Genomic DNA, 26,460 nt, shown 5'->3' with positions numbered 1-26,460 from the left:
TTGTAATATCCTTTATAATAAATCAGTAAACTAAGCGTTTTCCTGAGTTCTGTGAGCCACTCCATCAATTTAATCAAACCTGAGGGTTTTGTGGGAACTCTGATTTACAGCTGGTTGGTCAGAAGCACAGGTCACAACCTGGAACTTGTGGTCGGCATCTGAAGCAGTGGCGGTGGGGGCAGGGAGGGGGAGGTAGTCTTGTGCCTTAACTTGTGGAATTTGATGCTATCATCCAGAACATAGCATCAGAATTGAATTAGAGGACAACCACTTGGTGTCTGTCAGAAACTTGCTTGGTGTGTGGGGTAACAACTCCCACACCTTTGGGTGTAGAAGTGTGAGTGCTGTGTGAGACTGGGAAAAGCACCTTGGTTTGTTTCTTTTCCATCCTTTGTAGGACAAATAGACCTGGTTTTAAACCCCAGCTCTATCTCATCCTGTGCGACTGGATAGATGGCAACCTCTCCGAGCCCAATTTCTTCATCTATTAATGGGTTATTGTGAATGATCTGACACACAGCAATACTCTCTTCTTCTCTTCCTAATCCTTCTCCAAAAGGAAAGAGCCTCACTTACTCCCTAAGTGTTACTCTTCCCAATCCCAAGCCCAAAGAGTAAAATAAATGATGGTAGGCTGTTCCCCAGTCCCTATCTAAAAGACCTGTGGGTCCTCAGCCTGACCCCAGGCAGCCATTGTTGAGGAGCTGGCCCAGGAGCCTGGTTGGATTGTGAAGTCAGTCCCCATTCCTTCCCCTCAATTTCCTACTAGCTCAGTGGCTGTTTTAAAAAGACTCAAGGGCTGGGCACAGTGGCTCATGCCTGTAATCCCAGCACTTTGGGAGGCTGAGGTGAGTGGATCACCTGAGGTCAGGAGTTTGAGATCACTCTGACCAACATGGAGAAACCCCATCTCTACTAAAAAAAAAAAAAAAAAAAAGTAGCTGGGCGTGGTGGCACATGCCTGTAATCCCAGCACTTTGGGAGGCCGAGGCGGGTGGATCACGAGGTCAAGAGATCGAGACCATCCTGGTCAACATGGTGAAACCCCATCTCTACTAAAAAAAAAAAAAAAAAAAAGTAGCTGGGCGTGGTGGCACATGCCTGTAATCCCAGCTACTTGAACCCGGGTAGCAGAGGTTGCGGTGAGCTGAGATCACGCCATTGCACTCCAACCTGTGCAACAAGAACAAAAACTCGTCTCAAAATAAATAAATAAAAGAATAAAAAGATGCAAGTTTATTTGTTCCAGAGAGGTATAGAAAGAAGAACGAGGCGGTTGGAGAATCTTAGAGAAGGGTGAATGAGGCCAATGCTAATTTTATAGATCTTAAAACAAAACAAAACAAAAACAACTACTGCCAATACTTCTAGACAACATCTAGAAATCTTGGCTAACAAAGAAAGCAAATGAAGCACCATCTCACAGCAGGTCCAAAAAGTATCATTTGAAATGTCACATATGACCTTTTCTGTTGTTCAATACACATATGTTAACTTGATAAGCATGGCAAATTCACACAATGTGTCAGACCATCTTTATTGATTTACCCTAACGTTATGCATAAAGTTTATTTCTTTCCCCCGTTCGTTCTCATCCTCCCTTCTCTGTCCCTCTTTCTCTGACACATACACACATACACACATACACATTCACACACACACACACACACACACACACACACACACAAAGGAAGTAAGGTCAGCAGCTGAGTGTGAAGTTTGGGGTGGAGGTTTTGAGGTTTGAGAAAAAGAAGTCTGAAAGTCGGACCTCTTTTTGAACTGTGCCTGTGATCCAGACTGATATGTGGTGAAGCAAATCTAATAGGATCTCTTAAGAGCTTTTTCCTGTTGTCTACGATTGTAGCTAAAGCCCTGCACTAGGAAACAACAAATGCTAAGATACTCCCTGCATCTCCTACCTCCCTACCCACTACAACACACACACCCCTCCTCCACCGTGTTCTAAAGAGACTGGAAAGACTTGGAAAAACATTCCTGTGGGATGAACTAGGAGGTTGCAGGACTGCTATCCTCAGACCTCATTTCCCCACCGCTCTCAGCTGAAAACCAGGGATTTCGCAAAGGAAAAATCATGCTCTGTGGTTTTCTCAGAAGGAGAAGGAAAAGACTCTGTTCCTTCCCCCACCCCTGAGAACAAACCAAATGAGAGCAAGCCTACTGGCTGGACTGAGGGTGACCAAATGAATGTGACGATGGCATCTCATTTCCCAGGTGGATGTCTGCTGGGCGGCATGCGCCTAGGATTGACTCAGAAGACACACAGCACCATACAACAGGATTGGTGTGGTGACGAGGCCAGGACAGACAGTGAGTGAGGAGAAGGTGGCCAAGTGCCTGAACAATCAAAGCAGGTTTCACCCAGGAAGCTCTATGATCTGAGTTGGGACTTGAAGGACAAGTAAGAATTTATCAGGTAGACAAGGAGAGGGAAGGCCATCAAGAAATGAAGAAAGAGTGATGTATTCATTGGAACATAATTAGACCATGATTAGTTTAGCATAGACAGTTTGTAATTCGTAAAGATAACTCTGGAGGGTAATGAGGGAAGCACCAGATAGGAGGCTATTTCATAACACTCAATTGATACTGATTAATGCCTACTGCCTGCTCAAGCACTGTGCTAGGTTCTGTCTATAAAAAATACAAACAAGCAAATAGACTATAATAAAATTGGTAACGTGTTAACTGCCATGATGAGGAGAGTCTGGAGAAGCAGCTCAGAGCAGCATCTCCCCAGACCTGAGCAGCTTGGATTGCAGAAATCCAGCTGAAAAATCCTCAGTGCAAGAAGGTAATAGAGGTGATAGAGGTAATAGAGGTGATAGATTTAGAGTGTATTTAGGAGGTAGACCAGCCTGGCAGATATTGTTAGGACCCCACATATATCCCTCACTGTTCCCATGCCCCTTACAGCTTGCCCCTGCAAGTATCTCTTGAGTCTTTACCGAAGACATTCAGGTTTGGCTTGTACAAAGGGCAAGTCAAGAAGTACCAGGTAGTTAGCATCCCTGGCAGTGGTCCTCAAACAGTGGCAGGTGGAGGACAGTGAATAAATACCCCTGGTTTGCTTGCCCTTCAAATGGGGCAACTCTGAGGACTGCTTCAGGCAGAGGACTCAGATGGCAGAATGCCAACTGCCCACAGTGCAAACCTGCTCATTAACAGACCTTGTACTAGCTCCCTTCCCTTCCTGGTCTCACTTCCCCATTCTCCTACCAGTATTTCCTGGAATCATCTCCCAAGTAAACTGCTTATATTCAGATGTTTGTCTCAGAGTCTGCTTTGTGTGAGCCTAATTTGAGACAAACAGAAAAAACTTTTAGAATAAGTAGATGATGAAAATGAAGACTCAAATAAGAGGTTATGAGATTTTTTACTTGGGAGACGTTGACCCCAACAACTGAGCTAGACTCTTCGGTGTAAGAAGAGGGATAGATTCCAGAAGAACAGGATGAGCCTGAAAACACTGAGCTTAAGGTGCCCAAGGGACTTGTTATCTCAAAATTCCCAGAGTACAAGGTTGAGACTCTTGATTTTGGAAAAAGTGAAAAGAAATAGCAGAAAAGGAAATACACAAAAGAAGAATCCATCAGAAACAAACATCACATCTCCCTAAAGGGAAGTTACAGTGTCTTCCTTTGATCCGAGAGAATATAAAGCCCTTGCTGTCTCTTCCAGCCGGTTTCTGTATTCTAGTTCCTCATAGTTGGAGGGACTCACTCCTTTAAAACCATTCAGAACTCCCCACCAGCAACCAGCAATGGCAGCTGTAGAATCACTGTCTCCACCATGGAAAAAGGCTCGATGGGCAAGCTCCTTCCAGGAGTCTCCTGCAGCAAGGAGAGCATCATAGGCAATCATGGGGGCATCATGCCCACTGCTGCCACCCCAGCCAGAGTAGCTCACAGAGGTGTAGAACTGATCCCTCTCCTTCACACCGAAGGGCTCTGGAAAGGTAGGGGCTGATTCTCCATCCAAAATCCCTCGAAGTTTTAGGTAATTTTCCCAGCTGGTTTGGAAGTAGGACCTGTAGAAAGGAAAAAAAACCTAGAGTCAATTGAAAAAGTAAAGTGAAAATTCATACAAAAAGCACCAGATGGATGTGTGAACAGAGAAAATTCCAATATAATTTCGGCTTCTTGCACTAGTATCATAAACTCTTTAAACATCAAAATTATCTCTATATAAGTACCATTCATTCAATACATTTTTCAAAAGGTTCTATATAAGGCATTGATCCTGTTGCTAAATAAAGAAGATATATATCAAGTTAAAGGGTAAGAAATAAAGGTTTATTTTTCCTGTGTAGTTGAGAGTAATGTCATGTGTCACCTTTCAAGGGGGAACTTCAGGACATCACAACTGTGGGTGACTTCATCAGAAAGCCTCTTTTTATTCTAAGAAAGAGAATGTGAAGTGAACTCACAAGAAGGGGAACATGTGGACTTACTACTTATTAGTTAGCTAGTGAAAAAACCTATCTCTGGCATTTTAACCAGAATATTCAAAATATTATTTGTGTACCAAGACAACATTGAAAAAGCAAATTCCAGGAAAGTAGAAAATAGGCACAAAAATTCGTGGTAGCATAGGAAAGCCACAAAAACTACAGGATCCCTGTGTAAGAGGAAGCACTGCAGCTGCCCTGGTCATTGAAGTGTCCACTTGGCTATCTTGGGCGATCATTACTGGAAGGGAACTTGAAATCCTTCAAAGGTGGGTAGAAAGAGGGCTGGTCAGTGAGAACAATGAGGGTTGCTGTGATCTCTGAATCCAAGACATATATGTGCAGGTGGATGTGCACACACAGATTCAAGCATGTTCGAGCAGGGCATGCACCTAGAGACTCACCAGTGTTGAAGATTTTCCTCTACAAAGTAGCCTGATTGGACAATGTACTTTTTAGCTTCTGGTAGTAGCTCCATCAGTCCTTTTCCCCACTGCAAGGGTGGTCTGCCATTCACAGCGTAGGCTGTAAAAAGAGCAGACGCAAGGGCCCCCAGGTAGCCTGTTGGGTGGTGGTGAGTCATCCGACCGCTCTCAATGCTCACTTGGATCAGTGTGTCCAGCTGGCTGGGGTGTGGGAACCTGAGACCGATGCACATGGCCCGCATGGCAGCCCCACAACCGCCCTCATGGCTGTTGAAGGGAAGCCTCCAGCCATTGGGCTTGTCGGGCTTCAGCTGCAGGGCATTGTGCACTGAGGCATTACCTGGGGAAGAGTCATATAGGGGATAGGAGTTAGCATAACCAAAGCAAAGGCCCCAGCAGGAATAAAGAACTAAACTCTGTCTCCAAGTATTTTTTTTATGAAAAAGGAAAGCCAAAAAATATGATGAATGCCCCCAAACTCCAAACCCCACCCAACAATGTGTCTTTCTTTATATATAACCCTTGGCATGATAATGCTAATAAAAGCAGCAGACTCATATAGGAACCCTGGGAATTTTTACCAGTTACTACTGAGATATCACAACAAATTTAAGAAGTAAGCATATCATTCTCTTTTTTAAATAAATAAGACTTTTAAGCTCAGCGCTTAAGAAACTTCCTCAAAATCACATAAGTAGTTAGTGGCTGGGTAAAATCCATCAGACTCCAAAGCCCAATCCCTTACAGAGTCCAATAAGAACCTCACAATTGGAATTCCTGAATATCAAAAAGGGGGGAAAGGGCCAAAAATTCTAGAGTGAAGCCCTGGGCTCAGATAAGGAGCAGTGGATTCAGGGGAACAATGTGCCATTGGTGAGTCACTGAACCTCTGGGCCATGGCCATCCCCTCGTGACAGTGATGTAAGCAGGCTTATGTCACCGACCTTTCCTACTGGGGACCTGTGAATACGCATGTGAGCCAAGTGATGGCAGCGACATACAATGGAGTGTGGCTCTGCTGTTCCTTTACTGGTCAGTGTATTCACAACAATGTTCACGGATGCCACAGGTGGACAAAAAAAACTTTCCACTTGCTAAAATGAAGAGCTATCAGATGCCGAGAAAGAATAACCAGAGACTGGCATCCAAAGCCAATCCTTGGGGTGACAGGGCCCCCTAGGTATGGTGGTGGGAAGCTTTCATCAGGAGGTGTTATGCGCTGAATTGTGTCCCCACATTTCAAATGCTGTAGCTCTAAGTACCTCGATTTGGAGACAGGGCCTTTAAAGAGGTGATAAAGCTAAAATGTGGCCTTTAGGGAAGGCCCTCATCTAATCTGCCTGGTGTCCTTATATGAAGAGGAATGTGGACACACAGAAACACCAGGAATGCATGCACACAGAGGAAAGACCATGTGAGGGCACAGCAAGGAGGCGGCCGTCTGTAAACCAAGGAGAGGCCTCAGAAGAAAGCAAATGTCAGTACCTTGACTTGGACTTTCAGCTTCCAGAGCTGTGAGAGCTAAATTTCCATTGTTTTAGACACTCAGGCGATGGCATTTTGTTATGGCGGCCCTGGCAGCCTCGAATAGGAGAGGTGGGTCAGCTGGGCCAGGGAAAATCACCCGCTGGCCCAAGTGGCTGTAACAAGTTGCCAAAGTGGGCAACAACCACTTGTGGGCAAATCTGTGACCAGAAGTCTCTACAAAACCCTTTGCATTTTTTTTCCTTGAGATGGAGTCTCACTCTGTCACCCAGGTTGGAATGCAATGGCACGATATGGGCTCACTGCAACTTTAGCCTCCGGGGTTCAAGCGATTCTCCTGCCTCACCCTCCTGAGTAGCTGGGATTACAGGCGTGCACCATCACACCCAGCTAATTTTTGTGTTTTTAGCAGAGATGGGGCTTCACCATGTTGGTCAGGCTAGTCTTGAACTCCTGACCTCAGGTGATCTGCCTGTCTCAGCCTCCAAAAGAGCTAGGATTACAGGCAAGAGCCACCATGCCCAGCTGTATTTTCTTTACAAAGAAAAAATGCACATTTTTCTTTTTACTTATTCATCACAGAAAACTTAGAAATACAAATAAGTAAAAATAAAAAAACTATAAATACTCTTATCACCCAGATATAATTAGTAACATCTTTGTACATGTTCTTTAAGACCTTTCCCAACACAGAGATACATATCTATTTTTTAATAAACTCCTGGGCTTAAGAGATTCTCTCATCTTGGCCTCCCAAATTGCTAGAATGACCCACCACCGTGGCTGTTGTTTCTATTTTTATTGCATTGACAAACACTATTGTCTCTGTTATTTAAATCTCCATCAACATTCTTAATGATTTCCTTGGGCCTGTTTTATTCTTTGCCCACTTTGCACCTCCCACCAGTTGTGCTCACCTGGTGCCCGGCCATCCATGTCTTCCATGCAGTCTTGGTAATGCTTAGCAAGGAGGTAATACAGTTGAGTCAAATTAGGGGCTTTCCCAGCTTCCACAAGAGCTTCTGCTGTGGCCAAGTGCATCACTGTGTCGTCACTGACTCTCCACCTTCCCACGTCTAGGGCATCTAAGCCGCCCAGCTGGGCCAACTGCCGGTGTATCTTCTCCCCATCCCGGAGGAACTCCCACTTTCCATTGTAGAACCCCAGGGCATCTCCAGCTGCACTCAACACCATAGCAGCCACATACCTCTCCATCAGTCCGTCTCACATGCTGGGCCCTGGAGAGGGTGTGCTTGCTGGGAAATTAAGACAAAGGAAATAGGATGAGGAGAAAGAAAAACCAGAAAAAACAATGACTCCGTCTATGCTTTATTGAGCACTCCCTACTTGCAAGGCATTGTATCAATGGCATCTCACGTAATCCTAATCATTGCTCTATAAGGAATGTAAAGCCCATTTTACATACGAGCAAATGGAGGATCACGGAGATAATGCAGTTTTAGAAATGTTCAGTAACTTGTCTCAGGTCACAGAGCTAATAAGTGGCAGGGCTGGGTTCCCAACATAGGTCCATCTGACTCCAAAGTCTATCACTGTAGCTACAACTGTATCTCTTGCCTCTTGGTGAGCAGCAGGCCCACTAAATTCTGCAAGTCAAACCCAGCTCATCATTTTCTCTTTTTAGCTGGGATTTGACCTTAGAAGTGCAAGGCTCTATACTTCCTATTGGTTCACAAAGCGCCTGCTCATTCATTGTCTCCCTAGTATTACAGTAGCATAGGAGGGATTACAGTATGCATTTCACAGATAAGAAAATGAAGGCTCAGATAAGCTAAATTCACAAAACAAGAGGAGTGGAGGTACTGGAACCCAAATCTTTCGATTCCAGCCAGGCTAGGATGCTTGGTATCACACCACTGAGCCTCAGCCCGGATCTTCTTACCTTGTGCAACCTCTAGGTACCTCAGTCTCCATATTTGTAAAAGGGCACTGATTTTAAAAAGTAACAACCTCCTGGATTTGTTGTTACAAATAAATAAATTAAGTTTCATAAAGTTGGATGGGCGCAGTGACTCATGCCTGTAATCCCAGCAATTTGGGAGGCTGAGGTGGATGGATCACCTGAGGTCAGGCATTCGAGATCAGCCTGGCCAACATGGTGAAACCCCATCTCTACTAAAAATTCAAAAATTAGCCAGATGTGGGGGTGCATGCCTGTAGTCCCAGCTACTCAGGAGGTTGAGACAGGAGAATTGCTTGAAACCAGAAGGCGGAGGTTGCAGTGGGCCGAGATCAGGCCACTGCACTCCAGCCTGGGCAACAGAGCAAGATCGTCTAAAAAAAAAGCAAAGATATTAGAGTGCTTGGCACATAGTAAGCATGTTGTATTATTCACATACAACCAGAGAAAATGGGTGTTCTGTTTTAGAACTAGAACATTTTCTCCCCACAACCTTTCTTTCAACAGCAATGTTTAAATTTTGTTTCTCTTGGAAATGATCAGCTTCTAGAGAATCAGAATCTCGATTAATAATATACCCACCATGAGTGAAATCCCTGGTAAAGCGCTGGCTTCCCTGTTGGTGCATTTCCTAAGAGCCCCCCTCCTTCAGCCAAATCCCCAGGATTCCCTATTTCCTGCGGCTTTCAGGTCAAAGCCCTCCATCCCTTCCAGGCCAATACTTTTATAAGGGGCTGGCAGACTAGCTAATGCTCCCCTCAGGTGAAACTCTTCCCTCCGCTCCCCCTATCTAAACCCTATTTACTCAGGGTCTAGTTCAAGTCATGGGGCTTCCAGAAGTCCTTCTGGAGCTGCACTGCTGTTGGCCATGGAATGCAAGCTGGCAAACCCCTGGAGAGGGTGTTAACGGCGAAGACCGGTGTGTTCCAGTACCCGGTTACTTGTAATGCTGAGTTTCTGAGCTCATAAAGGACATTTGTGTTATTAACATAGCTTATTATTTACCATGAAGCCCAGGCACTGAGGGTCTGGGCTGCTAGACCTGACTGCTGAGCAGAGCTGTGGGAGAACAGACTCCCGGGACTGCGGTCTGCCCACTGAAAAGTGGGGAAATGCAGGCTCCCGGAAGTCCCGTCCTGCGCTGATTTTCAGACACTAGCTCCGCTCCTTGGCCTCTGAGGACGAACTTTAACCCTCCATACCTTCCTTCTCAACGTCCTCATTGTCCTTTCTGTAATTCCTTCTGGCTCCACCCTATTGTGTGTTTCTGGTGAGTTACAAGCGAGGCTGGGGGAAGAAGACCAGTATCTTTTTCGGTTGTAAATTCACTTTAACGTTTGCTTTCGGAACGCTGTTAATTCCTTAACTCCCCTGAACTTCACGGGTCACATTCTCGTACCCGAACTATACATTCAGAATTAAGCTCTGATCAGCCGCTTCCGGGCCGTGCCCGGCTCTGGGGAGAAACGGGGCTGGTGACACGCGCCCACGATTTGCAAAACTGGGAATCCTCACGGCTCCGCCACATTCGGAGCGCGCCCGAGGCCGGGGAGGGTAGCGTGGGGCGCGGTGGGGGGCGCGGAGGCGAGCGCGGAGGGGGCGCGCGTACCTGCTCGCAGCGGGGCGGGGAGCGCGCGGGCGAGGGCCGGGGGCGCGCGTACCTGCTCGTAGCCGGGAGAGAAATGCGCGGGCGAAGGGCGCGGCGCGGGCTCCCGGGGCGTAGGAAGAGGCCTGGCTGCTGCTGGTGGTCGGGGGCGCGGGCAGGGGTGGTGCCGGGTCGCCGGGTCCGGGACTACGCAGGTCCTTGGGGCGGCGGGCGAGCGCCCCAGTACCTGAGCTTGGCCGCCGGGTTTAAGCAAATCTCGGAGCCCCCAGGCGGCTTCCTGGCACCGCCCCGCCCTTCTGCACCCAAGCGAAAACGGGTGGGACTTCCGTCTCCCGCCCCAAAGGCTCTGAAGGTTCCGGAATGTGGCCACACCGAAAAGCCGGCTGTCACCCGTCAGTGACTCCCGTGTGGCCTCGGCTGATGCCTTCGCCCGTGCTCAGGTCCGGCTTTGCAAGGCTGTGGTGGACCGGGGTGTGCCCAGAGGCTTGGAAGAAGATACTGAGTGCGCCGCCCTTACCAGGGTTCAGGGCCCTCACGCATGAAGTGGGATAATAATATCTGCCTCTTAGAATGGTTAAGGATTCAGTTAATTAATTTTAACTCATCATTTATTTGGCAGCAGCATAGAATTCTTTTACCCTGGTCGTAAATAAAAGCAAAGAAAAACGAAGAGTATTTTTGTCTAAATACATTAAACATGTCACTTTTGAAGCAAATCAGAATCACCATATGCAGGTATTCTGTATACTTCTCCAAAATTTTAAATTTGCTATGTCTGTTGCCTTGCTGTAATGACTAACCTTGATCTGAGAGCTTTTTAAAAAATTGATCCATAATTCGTATATAATGAAGTGTCCTTACACCATGATCAAGATATGGAATATTTCCATTACTTCAAAACGTTCTCTTGTGGCCTTCCCAGTGAATCTCAATCTCCATCTCCAACTCTAGCCTAAGTGACTTTTGAGTGTTTACAAAAATCAAGTTCACCAGTAAGGGAGGCAGAGATCACCTCCCACCCTGCACTCCCCCAACACTCACACTCTTCAGCTCTTAGTGGGCTAATCAGCTGGATCTAGAAGCCAAATTTACACTAGGCAGATTAACAAGAGAAAAGTATACACATGTTATTAATTTTACATGTACATGGGGATGTTGAGTGAAGTCCAAAGAAAGTGGCCAAAGCAAGATGCTTGTATGCTTTTTAGAAAAAGTGATAAATTTAAGAAGAAATGACAGGACAAAGAAAATCTGGCTAGGGTGGTAAAAATTTCTAGGGAAACACATAGGAGATATATGGGGGGGGGTGGGGTATAAAACAGGTGGAAGATAAGGGTTACTTTGCAAGAATGTTTATTCCATTCCAATGCCACCTCCAGTTCCAAATCTCTGGTGATAAAGGCTATTTTCTCGTCCTGGCATGGAGAACGTACCTCTCCTAGAGGAATCTTTATTGCTAGCTGCATGCAGGAAGAGACAGTTCAGCTCCTGTTAGGGAACCAGGCTCATTTGCCTTCACACAATATACCAATCACTAGGCCCACGAGTTTTGCACTAGAGAAAGGGTGTATTCACAAGGCAGCCCAGCCAGGAGACTGGAGAACAGTCCTCAAATCTGCCTTTCCAAAAATGGTATTTTGGAACCTGAATCATGAACTGTGAATGGTTTCTATTTTGTCTATGTTTTCTAACATTTCATTATACACATAATATACAAAAATTCTTATTGTAAAAATTAGGTTTCCCTTTACCTCTCTTCCTATTCCCTGACAACTGTTCCATCCCCCCCCTCAGAGATAACTGTAATCATTGACAATTGATGTATATCCTCCTAGCCATTTTACATACATACATGTGCGTTTGTGCACATGCACACACAGAGCTTTTTTCACGAACATAAATAAGGCTATATATATTCATCTTTTTAAATCTTTTTAATTTTTGTTTGCTTGCTTGTTTGTTTTGAGATGGAGTCTTGCTCTCTACCCACTCTGGAGTGCAGTGGTGCAATCTTGGCCTCCAGGGTTCAAGCGATTCTCCTGCCCCAGCTTCCTAAGTAGCTGGGACTACAGGCCTGCGCCACCAAGCCTGGCTAATTTTTGTATTTTTAACAGAGACAGAATTTTGCTATCTTGGCCAGGCTGGTCTTGAACTTCTGACCTCAGGTGATCCACCCACCTTGTTCTCACAATATGCTGAGATTACAAGCGTAAGCCACTGCACCCAGCCTAAAATTTTATTTTATTTTTTCAGTTAAGTGTCTTTAAGCGCTTCCCATGTGAGCATGTCTATGTCTACCTCATGGTTTTAAGCAGCTCCGTAGTTTTTCCATAAATAGTTATGTCACAATTTAGGGGAAGGAAACGAATACTCCTCTGTAGATGGATATTGAGGATATTTCCAATTTTCTGCCATTGGGAACACTTTTATGCAGAACATCCAGAAACATTTATATTTGTAAATGTGTGTGGGTATTTCTTTTAGGAGAAATTCCTAATAGCTTTCCCAACATTTTGACAATTATACATTACTTTTATAATTAAAAAGTTACTGTACTTATCTTCAAACTCATCAAGTTGTATGCACTAAATATGTACAGCTTTTTGTATGTCAGTCATACCTCAATAAAGTGATTTAAGAAAACATATAAACACCATTTTTTGTAATTTAAAAAATATGTTAGAAGCCTAAAAATGAGATGACTTGGGTGCTCTAGAAGAGCAGGGGCTGCTAGGGCCTAGCATATACTTACACAGCAGGTGTTTAACGTCTGAAGAATATATAAAGATCATTCTTGTAAGTGACAAATCTGTTAAGAACAGCACCATTGTTCCTACCTTATAAATGAAGTGTCTGAAGTATCTTAGAGATCAGATCCAAGTCCTACAAGTTTGTTTCTCAGCAAGAGCCTCAACATAGCAATTGATTGTGTATCAGTGAGTAATGAAGATGCCTATGATGTGTCTTCCTTTATGTGCGTGCTTTTTGAACAAAAATGGAATCATTTTGTATATGCAACTTTATATCCTTTAAATAAAACTACTTAGTTTCACATTATAAGCACGTCTCTCTCATTTGCAATAGTATTATGACCGTAATTGATTCCAAATATTCAGATAAGGTCACGCTTTTAGAATAAACTCCCTTTTAGTTTGATACAAAAAAGTCTTAAGACCCTGGTGGTTAGTTCCTCTCCTACCACACTGTGATTAAAACTCCTTCAACAGAAGGCAAACAGGAGCACAGAATCAAAAAACAGAAATTAACTCTTTGCCACTTTTTGGGCCTGAATATGTGATTATACATACATGACTGCCTAGTTAAATAATGAGAGGAAAAAAAAAAAAGAAAAGGGAGTTTCCTGTTAACCAGGAAATGGTTAATAGGCAGGGCCTCTTGGACTCACTAGCAGACACAAAATAGCAGAAAAGTTTACAGAAAAACATACCACAGGATAGGACCTCTGTATATATTTGTTAAAATGAATTTAAATGGGGGAAAATGAAGAAAACAGAAGAAAGCTAGTACAGGAGAAATAGGAAACCAAAAGTAGCTGCTCACATATCCTGTGTTATCAATTCAGTTCAAGATTTAGTGAGCATCTGTGACAGTTAATTTTGTCAACTTGGCTAGGCCACAGTACCCAGATATTTGGTCAAACATTGTTCTAGATGTTTCTGTACAGGTATACTTTAAGATGAAATTCACATCTAAATCAGTAGACTTTGATTAAAGGAGATTACTCTCCCTAATGTGGATGACCTCATTCCAATCAGATGAAGGCCTTAATAGAAGAAAGACATACCTCCCCTAAGGAAGAGGTAATTCTGTCAGCATACAGCCTTTATATTCAAGTTGCTACTCTTCCCTGGGTCTTCAGCCTGCTGGCCCTGGAGTTTTCAAACCTGCCAGCCTCTACAATTCCATAAGCCAATTCCTTAAAATAAACTGTCTGTCTGCATGTGTGTGTGTGTGTGTGTGTGTGTGTGTGTGTCCCCATCCTATTGGTTCTGTTTCTCAGAAAAACCTTGACTAATACAGCATCTAAAATGTGCCAGCCAGCCGGGCATCGTGGCTCACACCTGTAATCCCAGCACCTTGGGAGGCTAAGGCAGGCAGATGACCTGAGGTCAGGAGTTGAAGACCAGCCTGGCCAACATGGTGAAGCCCCGTCTCTACTAAAAATACAAAAATTAGCTGGGTGTAGTGGTGGCTGCCTGTAACCCCAGCTACTTGGGAGGCTGAGGCAGGAGAATTGCTTGAACCCAGGAGGCAGAGGTTGCAGTGAGCCAAAATCACACCACTGCCCTCCAGCTTGGGTGACAAGATCAAAACTCCAACTCAAAAGAATAAAAACAAATAAATAAATAAATAAATAAAATGTGCCAGCCAAGCACATGCTTGGTGCTTCTTGTAGCTACAGAGGTAGGGCAAAAATCACATGAGGAGAGGAGATGCTGTAGAGTATCATGGCACTTAGAAGTATGGAAAGGGAGAATGTTCAGGGTATACGGTTGGCAAATTAAGAGAGTTAATGTTTATCAGCTCAGTCAGGGTGTTTAGAGCCGGCATGCAGAAGATCAGCTCATCAAGGAAGACATGCTCAGAGTCCACTCGTGATTCCAACCAACCACATGGCTGCTGCCCCTTCCTTTTGCAGTTTTGACACAACTAACTATCATTCTGTCCTGATAAGAGACCACCAATCACAGATTGGTTCTGGCCAATCTACAGAAGAGTGAGTGAGGGGTTTTGTGTCCTCTGCTTCACCTTTTAACTTCAGAGGGCTGAGAACTCCACCCTCAGATCATGCTAATGCTGCCTTTTGTGTGTGTGTGTGCAAGGGACCCTTGAAGGGGTGTGAAGCTCTCTTGCACATGCACATGTTTATCCTTTCATAAATAATCATAACTCCTCCTATCACTTATTAAATATGTGTATTTCTGTAATCCCAGCTACTTGGGAGGCTGAGGCATGAGAATAGTTTGAACTTGGGAGGTGGAGGTTGCAGTGAGCTGAGATTGTGCCACTGCACTCCAGCCTGGGTGACAGAGTGAGACCTTGTCTCAATAAACAAATAAATAAATATGTGTATTTGGCCGCCCTGCTCAGCATATATTCCTGTTCCCTTTGCCTTTCCCTCAAAGTGCCACTTTTTGGCTTCTGGCTGGAAGACTACACTTCTCAGACTGAGAATGGCCACCTGCCGTCTGTAGCCCTTTATGCAAAATAAATCTTCAGTTGACAATAATTTTCTTTTCTTTTTTTTGAGACGGAGTCTGGCTTTGTCACCCAGGCTGGAGTGCAATGGCATGATCCTGGCTCACCACAACCTCCTGCTCCCAGGTTCAAGCAATTCTCCTGCCTCAGCCTCCTGAGTAGCTGGGATTACAGGCACCTGCCACCATGCCCGTGAGCCACCATGCCCAGCCGACAATAACTCTAGGGAGGAAGCAGAGGCCAGTGAAGACAGTTGAGTTTATAGTTATATAAACCAAAGATTTCAAAATGGCAGCCAGTTTAGGCACATTTCCTAGTTGTGTCTGGGGCCACTGGAGGAGTCACTCAACTTAAGTTTCACACATGGAGAGAAGTGGGCCTGGAGTCCATGCCCTCTGAACTCCCAGCCAGGACTTCTTCCATTCCCTCTACTGTCACACTTAGAAAAAAATTGAAATGACATGATAGATTAAACATCTATTTCATTAATATATGAACCTTGGCTGGGTGTGGTGGCTCATACCTGTAATCCTACCACTTTGGTAGGCCAAGGTGGGCAGATCATGAGGTCAGGAGTTCGAGACCAGCCTGGCCAACATGGCGAAACCCCATCTCTACTAAAAATACAAAAATTAGCCGGGTGTGGTGGTACATACCTATAATCCTAGCTACTCAGGAGACTGAGGCCAGATAATTGCTTGAACCTGGGATGCAGAGGTTGCAGTGAGGAAAAAAAAAAAAAAAGAACCTCCTGAGCCTGGTTTTTAAAAAAATATTTGCTGGGCTTAGTGGCTCATGCCTACAAACCAAGTATGTTGGGAGGCAGAGGTAGGAAGATCACTTGAGTCCAGGAGTTCAAGACCAGCCTGTGCAATAAAGTGAGACCATGTCTCCACAAAAAAATAAATAAATAAAAGTATCCAAGTGTGGTGGTGCACACCTGTAGTCCCAGCTACTGGGGAGGCTGGGGCAGGAGGACTGCTTGCGCCTGAGAGTTCAAGGTTACAATGAGCTAGGGTCACACAACTGCACAGCAGCCTGGTGACAGAGTGAGACCCTGTCTCTAAATAAATAAATAAATATTCTATATCCCGTCCCCAAAGAGGCTTAAGCCTTTTTTTTTTTTTTTTGAGATGGAGTCTTGCTCTGTTGCCACGCTGGAGTGCAGTGGCGCCATCTTGGCTCACTGCAACCTCTGCCTCCAGGGCTTAAGCAATTCTCCTGCCTCAGCCTCCCCAGTAGCTGGGATTACAGATACGTGCCACCACAACCAATTAATTTTTTTGTATTTTAGTAGAGATGGAGTGTTACTGTGTTAGCCAGGATAGTCTCCATCTCCTGACCTCGTGATCCGCCTGCCTCGGCCTCCCAAAGTGCTGGGATTACAGGCGTGAGCCACAGCACCCAGCCAAGCCTCTTCGTGATGACAGTCTAAAAGTTGTATTTAAAGAAAAATCTAAGATATGCACTGTAATTCTAACAACTAGGCAGTAATCAAATATAGCAAGAAGTGGAGATGGGAGACTGTATGGACAGGAGCAGAAGAGATAAGGGGATACAAACTGGTGTTTTAAAAACCTAGGAGTAGCTTCTACCCTTCCCTTCGGAGCAGAAAGAGACCCGAGGGAAATCCACAAATCCATGTGGCTGCCATTCACTCCTCCCCACAATGCAGTAGGCTGCCCCTGTAGGTCAGGACTTCCCAGCCTTTGCTCTGGAGATCCACCAGTAGTTTTCAAATCTTCTTTGGTGCATTTCCTAGCAGATGACTTCTATTGTTCCCTTTCTCCTGGTTTTGCTGGGATTTCCCACAGGAAGAGAAGCTCAGTGGCCAGCTAAGTCCCAAGTTCTGCTTCCAGGGTTTGCAATGAAACATCAATGCTCCTGCCCACGGTCCCATACTAAGGGGACTTCACTTCCTGCTAAACTCTCAGTAGGTGAAAATACAGCTTCCAGGAAATAAAAAGTGACTGCTTCTTAAACCAAAAGTTTGGGAGCCTTACTGAAGTTATCTTTCCTTCATGCAGTCTCTACCCCACTATCCCTCCACTGGGGTCAACCGGGGCAAACATACATGAATCTACTCTCATTTCTATTTCTAGAAGAATCCTTGAGACAAGGGGTAAAGTCAAATCTAGTCAGGGGACATTTCGTTGCTCTTGTTTCTCCAGCTAGCTCCTTCTCCCTCTGATGAGGTAACAGTCCCTCATCCCATGGTCTCTGGCATTCATTTCTAAAATTACTCTCTGGAGGGAACTCCTGAAGTTTAGGGCGGGGCATCTAAACAAAGCACACCAAAAGGTTTCAAAATGGCAGCCAGTTTAGGCACATTTCCTAGTTGTGTCTGGGGCCACTGGAAGAGTCACTCAACTTCTACTAGTGGCCACTGGAGAAATCAGTTCAAGGCTCAGGAGAGATTCAACCTGAGAGTGCTATTAAGGATCTTCACTCCTTAAAATCCTGTTCTTCATTATGTGGTGCTTGTTTAAATCAGGCCCTTCTGCAGAGCCTTCAAGTGGTCAGATTCTTTCTAGTATTCAAATAATAGCTAAATATCCATGCAAGGTGAAGTTTTTGGTTTTGGGTTTTTTGTTTTTGTTTTGAGACAAAGTCTCACTCTGTCACCCAGGCTGGAGTGCAATGGTGTGATCTCAGCTCACTGCAACCTCCACCTCCCAGGTTCAAGTGATTCTCATGCCTCAGCCTCCCGAATAGCTGGGATTACAGGTGCCCGCCACCATACCCAGCTTATTTTTGTATAGTAGAGACAGGGTTCCACCATGTTCCAGGCCAGGCTAGAACACCTGACCTCAAGCAATCCGCTCTCCTTGGCCTTCCAAAGTGCTAGGATTACGGGCATGAGCCACAGCACCCGGCCGCAGGTTAAGTTTTAAATGCTGACCCTTCTAGAAAGAGTTAGTAAAGGGGAACTTCCCCTTTACATTCAAGACTTGCAATTTCTCTTTAATTTTAGGAACAGAATCAAATTCCTTTTCCGAAACCTGGAAACCATGACCTTTTACATTGTGAACCGACGTAATATAAAACAAATGGCAATTGTCTGAGTCACTTTTCAGAAAAATATGCAAAAAGGAAGAAATAGGGGGTAGAGCTGGGGAGGAGGGAGGGAGGAGGAAGAGACTGTCTCCATGACCCTTCAACTCTAATCATTCAAGCCACGGTGGCCCACTTTGAAAGCACGGATTATCTCTGGCTCCTCCTATTGCCTGGTCCTTGGTTTCTGACTATTTCTTAGGGGACAGAAAAAATGACATAGAAAACTGAAGAGGGTGACATTTGTAAATTCATTAGTGGTTCTGGTGGACAGTGTGGCAGGGCAGGGGAGTGGCAGTGAGGGATAGTGACATTTAACACCTCAGATCCTAGAATGGTGGACCGGTCAGGATTCCACCATAGTCCCTTACTCTCAAGCGGAGAAGCCTCTGTTTTCCCAGCACAGGGTTTATCTCAAAGCACCAGGCAATAAAATTTTGCAACCTTCTTTGAAAGTCAGCTTTTCCGGTTTCAACACACAAAAAATTCTTCCTTAAACGCAATCAAAATTTCTCCTGTTTACATTTAGATTATTTTCTCCAGTTTGATCACTTACAGAAGTAGAGGGCATTTATGTCCATGACTAGCTCAAAACAAAGAAACAGGCACACCTCAAAGCCAGGGAGGATCATTACCAGATGCCTCAAAATGACTTGGCCAGTCTAAAACATCTGGGCTCCCCATTCCTCTGTTCTCTGAGCAGCCTGGTTTAGCATCCTTTTTGTTATTGTTTGTTACTTTCCGCTGGATCCTCTCCATTTTCTACATGTAGGTTGAAACTGGATGTATTATTTCAATAAGGATCTGGGTTCATGTAGAGAATCCACAAAGGTAACTCCTGGTCATGGTATGTCATATTGCCACTCATATCTCACAATATTTTGTTGGCGTTTTCGCCACACAGCAGACTTAAATTCGGCTAGCTGCCCTGCTCTTTTTCTGCTATTGTTTCTTTTTCTTAGGATCGGTCTACGTTGTCCTTATCTCTCCTGATCAAGCCATTTTGCTTCTCCAGTGATTGGCACATAGAAGACACTAAATAAATTCTGGGGGGCGGGGGCAGGAAGGGTTTAGATTGGTGCCAAATGAGTGGTGCAGACCTAGGACCTCACTGCCGAGACTGCAGCCGCATCTCAAAATGAATTTCTAAATTCCACAGAAGGGTCATGAAAAAGGGTCATGAAAAAACTCCCCTGAAAATTTTTGTCTATGCAATAACAAGCCCACTGGGGGAAAGGGATTTTCTCAGCAGCCAGGCTGTCCCAGCACAGTGGGCCCTGAGTAGGCACATGCAAATAGCAGCACTTACAGGAATTCTGAGGCCAGCCCAGCCCTCCCTGCGGGTGCTGGAAGGTAGGGTAGGAAGGTCGAGCTCAGGCCAGCTTTCTCAGGATTAGAGGTGAAGCAGCTCTGAGGTCAAGAGTGGGAAGATGGAACCTTCGTTTCCACAGAGATCATCCTGCTCAGGGGTAAAGCAAAGGGCCAGGCTTCCCCTACGGTGTTGCATCAGATCCTGCACCACGTGTGCTCCCTGAGTGATAAAGCTGCATCTCCCTCTTGTCATCTCTTTCTGTCAGGTCCTCTACAGTCTGTTTTTGTCTTTTCATTTCATTTATGGTGTCTATCATTGTACAAATATTTTTAATTTTTATGAACTCAAATCTGTATATCTTTTCTTTCTTTGTGGCTTCCAAGTTTTGTGTCTTGCTCATCCTAGAATTATAAAAATAAACTTTCATAAATTTATCCTTTTAATTTTTCACATAAAAAAATTTTATTTTTATTAAAAAAATTTTTTTTCCACCACCCCTCACATAAAAAATTTTAAAAGAATTTCTTTCACCTTTATTACAGTAAAACCAGGGATGGATTAAAAAGTAAGTGGCAATGAAGAATTTACTGGAGGTGCAGTAATTCCTGCTCTATTCTTTTCCAACCCTGGGCCTGCTCCTCAGAACTTGAAACAAACTCATTTAAAGTTTTTTTTTTTTGAGATAGTCTTGCTCTGTCACCCAGGCTGGAGTGCAGTGGTGTGATCTCAGCTCACTGCAACCTCTGCTTCCCAAGTTTAAGCGATTCTCATGTCTCCGCCTTTGGAGCAGATGGGATTACAGGTGTGTACCACCACGCCCAGCTAATTTTTTTTTGTATTTTTTTGTAGAGATGGAGTTTCACCATGTTGGAAAGGCTGGCCTTGAACTCCTGGCCTCAAGTGATCCTCCTGCCTTGGACCCCCAAAGTGCTGAGATTACAGGCAGGAGCCACTGCGCCTGGACTCCTTTTAAATCTTTCACTTGGTTTTGTTTTGTTTTATTTTCCAGCAATATAGGTACTCAGGCTTGGCTTCCTTTGCCCTTCTTCATCCATCACCACCTCCAGTGTCCAGAAATTTACTTTAGAAATCTGTGGTCCATATGTCATGTTCCTAGGGATTAAAAACTGTTCCATTAGTGCATAATCCTGGAAGAAAGGCTTCTGAATTTTACAATCAGAATGCAGGAAATGCTGTAAAGCACCTGACTGATGGTCCTGTCTTCCAGACCCTGATTAAGTGACATCAAGATGCTAATGGCAAAGTTATTTAACATGTCTTTCTCCAAAGCTGGTTAGAATTTCGCTGGGATTCTTAAAATTTGAGAGTGTCTATAACTGTCAAAATTTTTATTCATATACTCCCTTGTGAAGTTTCTAAAACTCAGCTGGGCTCAGTGGCGCACGCCTGTAATCCCGACACTTTGGGAGGCCGAGGCAGGCAGAACATGAGGTCAGGAATTCAAGACCAGCCTGGCCAACATGGTGAAACACCATCTCTACTAAAAATACAAAATTAGGCTGGCTGCGGGTGCAGTGGATCACACCTGTAATCCCAGCACTTTAGGAGGCCAGGGCAGACGGATCACAAGGTCATGAGTTCAAGATCAACCTGACCAACATGATGAAACCCCATCTCTACTAAAAATACAAAATTTAGGTGGGCATGGTGGCATAGTAATCCCAGCTACTCAGGAGGCTGAGGCAGAAGAATCCCTTGAACCTCAGAGGTGGAGGTTGCAGTGAACTGAGATTATGCCACTGCACTCCAGCCCGGGTGACGGAGTGAGACGCTGTCTCAAAACAAAAAACAACAAACAGAAAAACAAAATACAAAAATTAGCTGGGGGTGGTGGCACACTCCTGTAATCCTAGCTACCAGGAGGCTGAGGCAGAAGAATCGTTAGAACCCAGGAGGCGGAGGTTGCAGTGAGCTGAGATCGCACCACTGCACTCCAGCCTGGGCGACAGAGCAGGACTGTCTCAAAAAAAAAAAAAAAGAAGAAAAAAGAAATTTCTAAAACTGTATTTCTTTGCTCATTTTAGGTTGACATCTGTAACTTTGTATTACTTTAAATACTTGGGAAAAATATCACTTCCAGTGCATTGTAATAATGTATCAAGTAGAAGTGACAAAAATCAGTGAAAACATTTCTTCTAAGATCTGAATAAACGTTCAAGAAAATAGAAAGCAGGAACTTACCTCTAATCTATGTTCCCTTTACTTGAAAATGTAATGTTGACCTACCAAAGGTAAGGCAGAAATTGTCTCATCCATATTCCCTGCAATTATTCAAAATGTGCATCTGAGATCAGAACAAGACACAGGTGAAGGAGGGTGCTCGCTAGGCCCCTTCTGCTAAAACAGAGGGTGACAGTGCAGTGGAGTCCTTTCATAGCAAGTCCTGTCTGCATGATTTCCAAAGCTTGAGTATTCCAAATCTAAGGTAAACAGGGCAGTATCCACTAAACCCTGACACAAACTCGTTGCTAAGATGAAGGAAGCCACTGCTGCAGTCAGTATTTCTCACCCACACACTTTGCTGTCTTTCTGGCTGGTGTGGGAAGGATGGCATCATTGATGACACATAGGAAGTAGAATCAAGTTTATTAAATAAAAGCTTCCACCACTCCTGCCACCCCACTACAATACATCTATTTCTTTTTTCTTTTCTTTTTTTTTGAGACAGAGTCTTGCTCTGTCGCCCAGGCTGGAGTGCAATGGCCTGATCTTGGCTCACCGCATCCTCTGCTTCCCAGGTTCAAGCGATTCTCATGCTTCAGCCTCCTGAGTGGCTGGGATTAAAGGCTCTGGCCACCTCACCCGCCTAATTTTTGTATTTTTAGTAGAGACGAGGTTTCGCCATGTTGGCCAGGCTGGTCTTGAACCCTTGACCTCGGGTGATCCACCTGGCCTGGCCTCCCAAAGTGCTAGGATTACAGGTGTGAGCCACTCACCCAGCGATACACGTATTTCTAAAGCCATGTTTCTACTTAATGGTAATATATACAAGACTTTGGAGGGACACAAGGCCCTATCTTGGGCTTATATTGTCTCAATTTAAGGAAGCCACATAGATTAAAACATCAATATTTTAAACAGCCCCTTTGACATTCTGAAGTTTTTTTTAACTTTCTAGAATATTGTATCATCATAAGAGTAAGGTTGCATGAGAGGTAAGCCTTTCTTTTTACATGAGGTGAAGGCCCAGTTCTCACTGCAGGTTAATTAAGTTTTATGAAAGAATACATAATGAAACTGAAAACCTGAAAATTGATTATCTTAAAACTATTAGTGCCCACATACCCTGTGAAAATTCCCAGTTATTCTCTGGATGCCTTAGTTTGAAGAGCCTGCCTCGCCCAAATGAATGCATCCTGTGGCAGGAAATGTATGCATTGTTGGGTGCCAGTAGTAGTGATGCTTTAGAAGTGGACCTATCAGAGTGCATTGTATAAGCTGTCACTCACTCATGCATAAGATCTGTCTCAGATGCTGCTAGCAATTTTTAGAGGTAACACTAGCTGAGCCTTAGGATATATTCCCTCTAGAGAAGGCCTGTGTTTGCCAGACCACAGGTTGATCAGAGGCTAAGCACAACCATGAAGTAGAAAGCCTTTATTCCTTCCTTCTCTTCCTTTAGGATGATTTTCACTCCCAACCCTATGGACACCCAGAAGCCTCTGCTTTCATCCTTCCCAGTCAGCTTTTTATTTAAAGGGATCTCTGTCTTCAATAACACTGAAAAATATAGGATGGCTAGCAGCTCAAATTGTAATTTTTGCAAGGAAAATTTGTTTTCTAATAGCCTTAAGTCAATATTCAGACACTTCTATGCCCTGTTCACAATGTTTGCCATATTTGTATACTGTGTCTACTGTCATTTTCTCTTTTCTCTCTAAGTGGACTCACCATTCTACACGTTTAATTTAGAAGAAAAACTATCGTATTTCCACCACACCGAATAACCCTGCTGCCTTAGCCTGCATTCTCCAGAAAGCCAAGCTAGAGATAAAGGTTTGAGCAAAGTGATTTTTTTGGAAACATGGGTCCAGCAATGCAGGCCCAGGAAGGAGGCACAGCCAGTATAAGGAAGCCTCACAGAGGTGACCACTGTTAGGGGCCACTGGTACTTGATCCCATGGGGACTTTCTAGGGAGCCTCATTCAATGTGTCTCAGAACTCTTCACCTGGGAGGCAAAGGAGGAAGCAGTTATCCACCAGCTTCCAACCCCCTTTGGTCAAGAGCAGCTCAATGGGCATCGACTTCCCTGCATTTCTGGATTGCACATGCTTGAGTGCAGAACTTCCAAAGAATGCCAAGACATCAGAGAATCCCTGGGTGGGGCCAGACTCAGACTGTGGATCCTGCAGGCCCATGCAAGGTATTGTCAGGTTCCACTTGTGCAAACAGGTACACTGGTCCAGGATGGGTCAGCTGCTCACCCACAGGAGCTCCAGAATCCTACAACAAAGGGATGCACAGGGGTGGGTGGCAAGCTAGCTGGAAATAGGAGTCATGGGCACGACTAAAGTCCTCCTCACCCCTCCTGAGGTGCACTCAACTGTGGCTGGGGTGATCAGAGTTCACTGTCCAGTGTGGCTGCCAGGAGTCCAGTCTGAAGATGGTGGGATGCAGAGCTGGGAGTACAGTTGAGGGTGGTCTTATGAGCTGAGCACTCTCCCAGAAGTGTCCCCTACATATGAGGTCGACAGCTCATTTCTGCAGGGACTCAGGAGTAACTCTGGGTGCTAAAACAAAACTTGAGACCAGCACAGAAACAGCCAGCTCATGAAGCTCGCCTCCCATCACACAGCAAGGCTAGCGGGCTACCCCTCCCTCTTTTCGGGCACCTTTCTTCTCTTCCACTAGGCTTGGTACTCTTGGGTGTTTCATGTTTGTTAGTTTGTGCATGGGGGTGAGGGAGGCTGCTGTGTAGTTTGCCTTAGCCACACCCTCTAAAAAGTATTGCAGCACAGTTTACAATACCAAAGACCTGGAACCAATCCAAATGCCCATCGATGATAGACTGGACAGGGAAAATGTGGCACATATACACCATGAAATATTATGCAGCCATCAAAAACGATGAGTTTGTGTCCTTTGTAGGGACATGGATGAACCTGGAAACCATCATTCTCAGCAAACTGATAGAAGAGCAGAAGATCAAACACCGCATGTTCTCACTCATAGGTGGGTGTTGAACAATGAGAACACATGGACACAGGGAGGGGAGCATTACACACTGGGGTCTGTTGGGGGGAAATAGGGGAGGGACAGTGGGGGGTGGGGAGTTGGGGAGAGATAGCATGGGGAGAAATGCCAGATATAGGTGAAGGGGAGGAAGGCAGCAAATCACACTGCCATGTGTGTACCTATGCAACAATCTTGCATGTTCTTCACATGTACCCCAAAACCTAAAATCAATAAAAAAAAATAATAAAATGTTAAAAAACAAACAAACAAACAAAAAGTACCCGTTAGAAGACAGTAGCAGAGGGAGCTTCCTCAAACACCATCCCCAACTCATGGCACTGACGAAGTACTTCTGGGCAAACTCAAATCCTCTGTCAAGTAACAGGAAGTGAGAAGGGGGAAATGTCACCTCTCTGACGGATCACCAAAAGCAAAACGGAGTGACTTCTCATTGTTTTATAGACTGCAAAAAGAGAACATCTCAGAAGAGAGCCTCTTCCTGAAATCAAAGGATTTAAAGAAAAAGTGAATTTTTCTTCAGCAAGTAAGTACATTTACTGTTATTTTACTATGGGATAACTAGCTGATAGAACTAGTTACCAGCAACCTGACTGCTTTTTAACAAACATACCACAATTACCACCTCCTGGATCCGTGCTTGCCCTCAAAGGAACACTCAGGGTCTCATTCCCACAGGAGGCTGTGGCTTCCTGACACATTTGGAGCATCATAGTCAGAATTGTGGCCCAGATGGTAGCAAATATTATTTTTGTGGGCCATATTTGAATTTCTCAAACCAGTGAAATTCTAGTGAAAGTGGGAAAATTGCTTGAGCTCGGGAGGTTGAGGCTGTGGTGAGATATGGTCACGCCACGGCACTCCAGCCTGGGCAACAGAAAGAGACTCTATCTCAAGAAAAAAAAATTCTGGCGAATAAGTCTCTTTTAACTAATCCTGCCTAAAATGGATGATGGCTAATAAGACAATATGGCGTGGCTGGAACACTAGCTCCACGGTGGTCCCCAAAGACGACACTCATGCATTCTCTGAGCAGCACTGGGCTGTGTCCTGCTAGCAGCCTGAAGGGATGACGGTGGAGCACAGTGTTCATTTTCATTTCTCAATTTTGATGTATTTACTGGAAAATTAATCACTAGCCGTCTCACATGAGAGTACACGTTTTTTTTTGAGACAGCGTCTCGCTGTCGCTCTGTGCCTTGCCCACCTCAGCCTCCCAAAGTGTTGGGATTACAGATGTGAGCCACCACGCCTGGCCCTGGAGTACATAATTTGAGTAAGTAATGGTTGCAGTGTGTTTTTTTCCATCCTTTTTTACTGATAGACTTTTCTATTGATTAAAATCTTGCACCCCTTTATGATATATTATTTGAACACAGGGTTTAAAGAATTGAGATACTTTTTTTTCCTATGTTAATATGTCAAGAAAGAAGTTGTTTCATAATTTAGGTTCTCCCTTGGACAAAATACACCCTTACTGCCTGCTCTGTGCTACTTGGTATGTTCAGAAGAGGATTTGAACTTTTGTAGGTTGGCTAACAGATATGGAGGGTCCTTACAGTTCTCTGTGTTTCTAACAAAGTCTTAACCACATCCATTAAGTAGAAAACCCTTTCATGGAAGGGCTGTGGTTGATTCTTGGAACCAGTACAAGGTAGGGTCTATCACAGAATTTCAACTTGCGTTTTCTCAGGGTCACACCATGCTTTAGAGGTTGCTTAGGTTAAGATCTCCAACTAATTTTAACAGGCAAC

General features: G+C 44.6%; 2 protein-coding genes across 4 annotated transcripts in view; one reads left to right on the top strand and one right to left on the bottom strand.

The window, feature by feature from the left end:
* Window positions 1–1,221: 1,221 nt before the first annotated feature.
* ADPRH (ADP-ribosylarginine hydrolase) lies at window positions 1,222–10,438 on the bottom strand. 2 transcript variants are annotated; one of them, XM_017518916.2, is made up of 4 exons: window positions 9,961–10,438; window positions 7,296–7,634; window positions 4,873–5,233; window positions 1,222–4,048 (listed from the first exon to the last, which is right to left on the bottom strand). In XM_017518916.2, the coding sequence occupies exons 2-4, from the start codon at window positions 7,591–7,593 to the stop codon at window positions 3,634–3,636; spliced, it is 1,074 nt and encodes a 357-aa protein (XP_017374405.1). In that variant the 5' UTR covers window positions 7,594–7,634; window positions 9,961–10,438; the 3' UTR covers window positions 1,222–3,633. The 2 variants fall into 2 exon arrangements, with proteins under 2 accessions (XP_017374405.1, XP_017374406.1); XM_017518917.2 differs by lacking the exon at window positions 9,961–10,438 and having other exon boundaries at window positions 7,296–8,439.
* A 14,562-nt stretch (window positions 10,439–25,000) lies between these two features.
* CD80 (CD80 molecule) overlaps window positions 25,001–26,460 on the top strand; it is a 30,416-nt gene continuing 28,956 nt past the window's right edge. Inside the window, exon 1 of one of the 2 annotated variants that reach the window (XM_017518906.2) lies at window positions 25,001–25,232. The gene's annotated coding sequence lies outside the window, so the exon portion shown is untranslated. The remainder of the gene's footprint in view (window positions 25,233–26,460) is intronic. The other variant, XM_017518908.2, reaches the window with a different exon arrangement.

The sequence above is a fragment of the Cebus imitator genome, unplaced genomic scaffold, assembly GCF_001604975.1.
Source record: "Cebus imitator isolate Cc_AM_T3 unplaced genomic scaffold, Cebus_imitator-1.0 Scaffold713, whole genome shotgun sequence".
In the NCBI taxonomy this organism is placed as follows: Eukaryota; Metazoa; Chordata; class Mammalia; order Primates; family Cebidae; genus Cebus; species Cebus imitator.
Note: the sequence above shows the minus strand (reverse complement) of the source record. Positions and strands in the feature narration are given on the sequence as shown.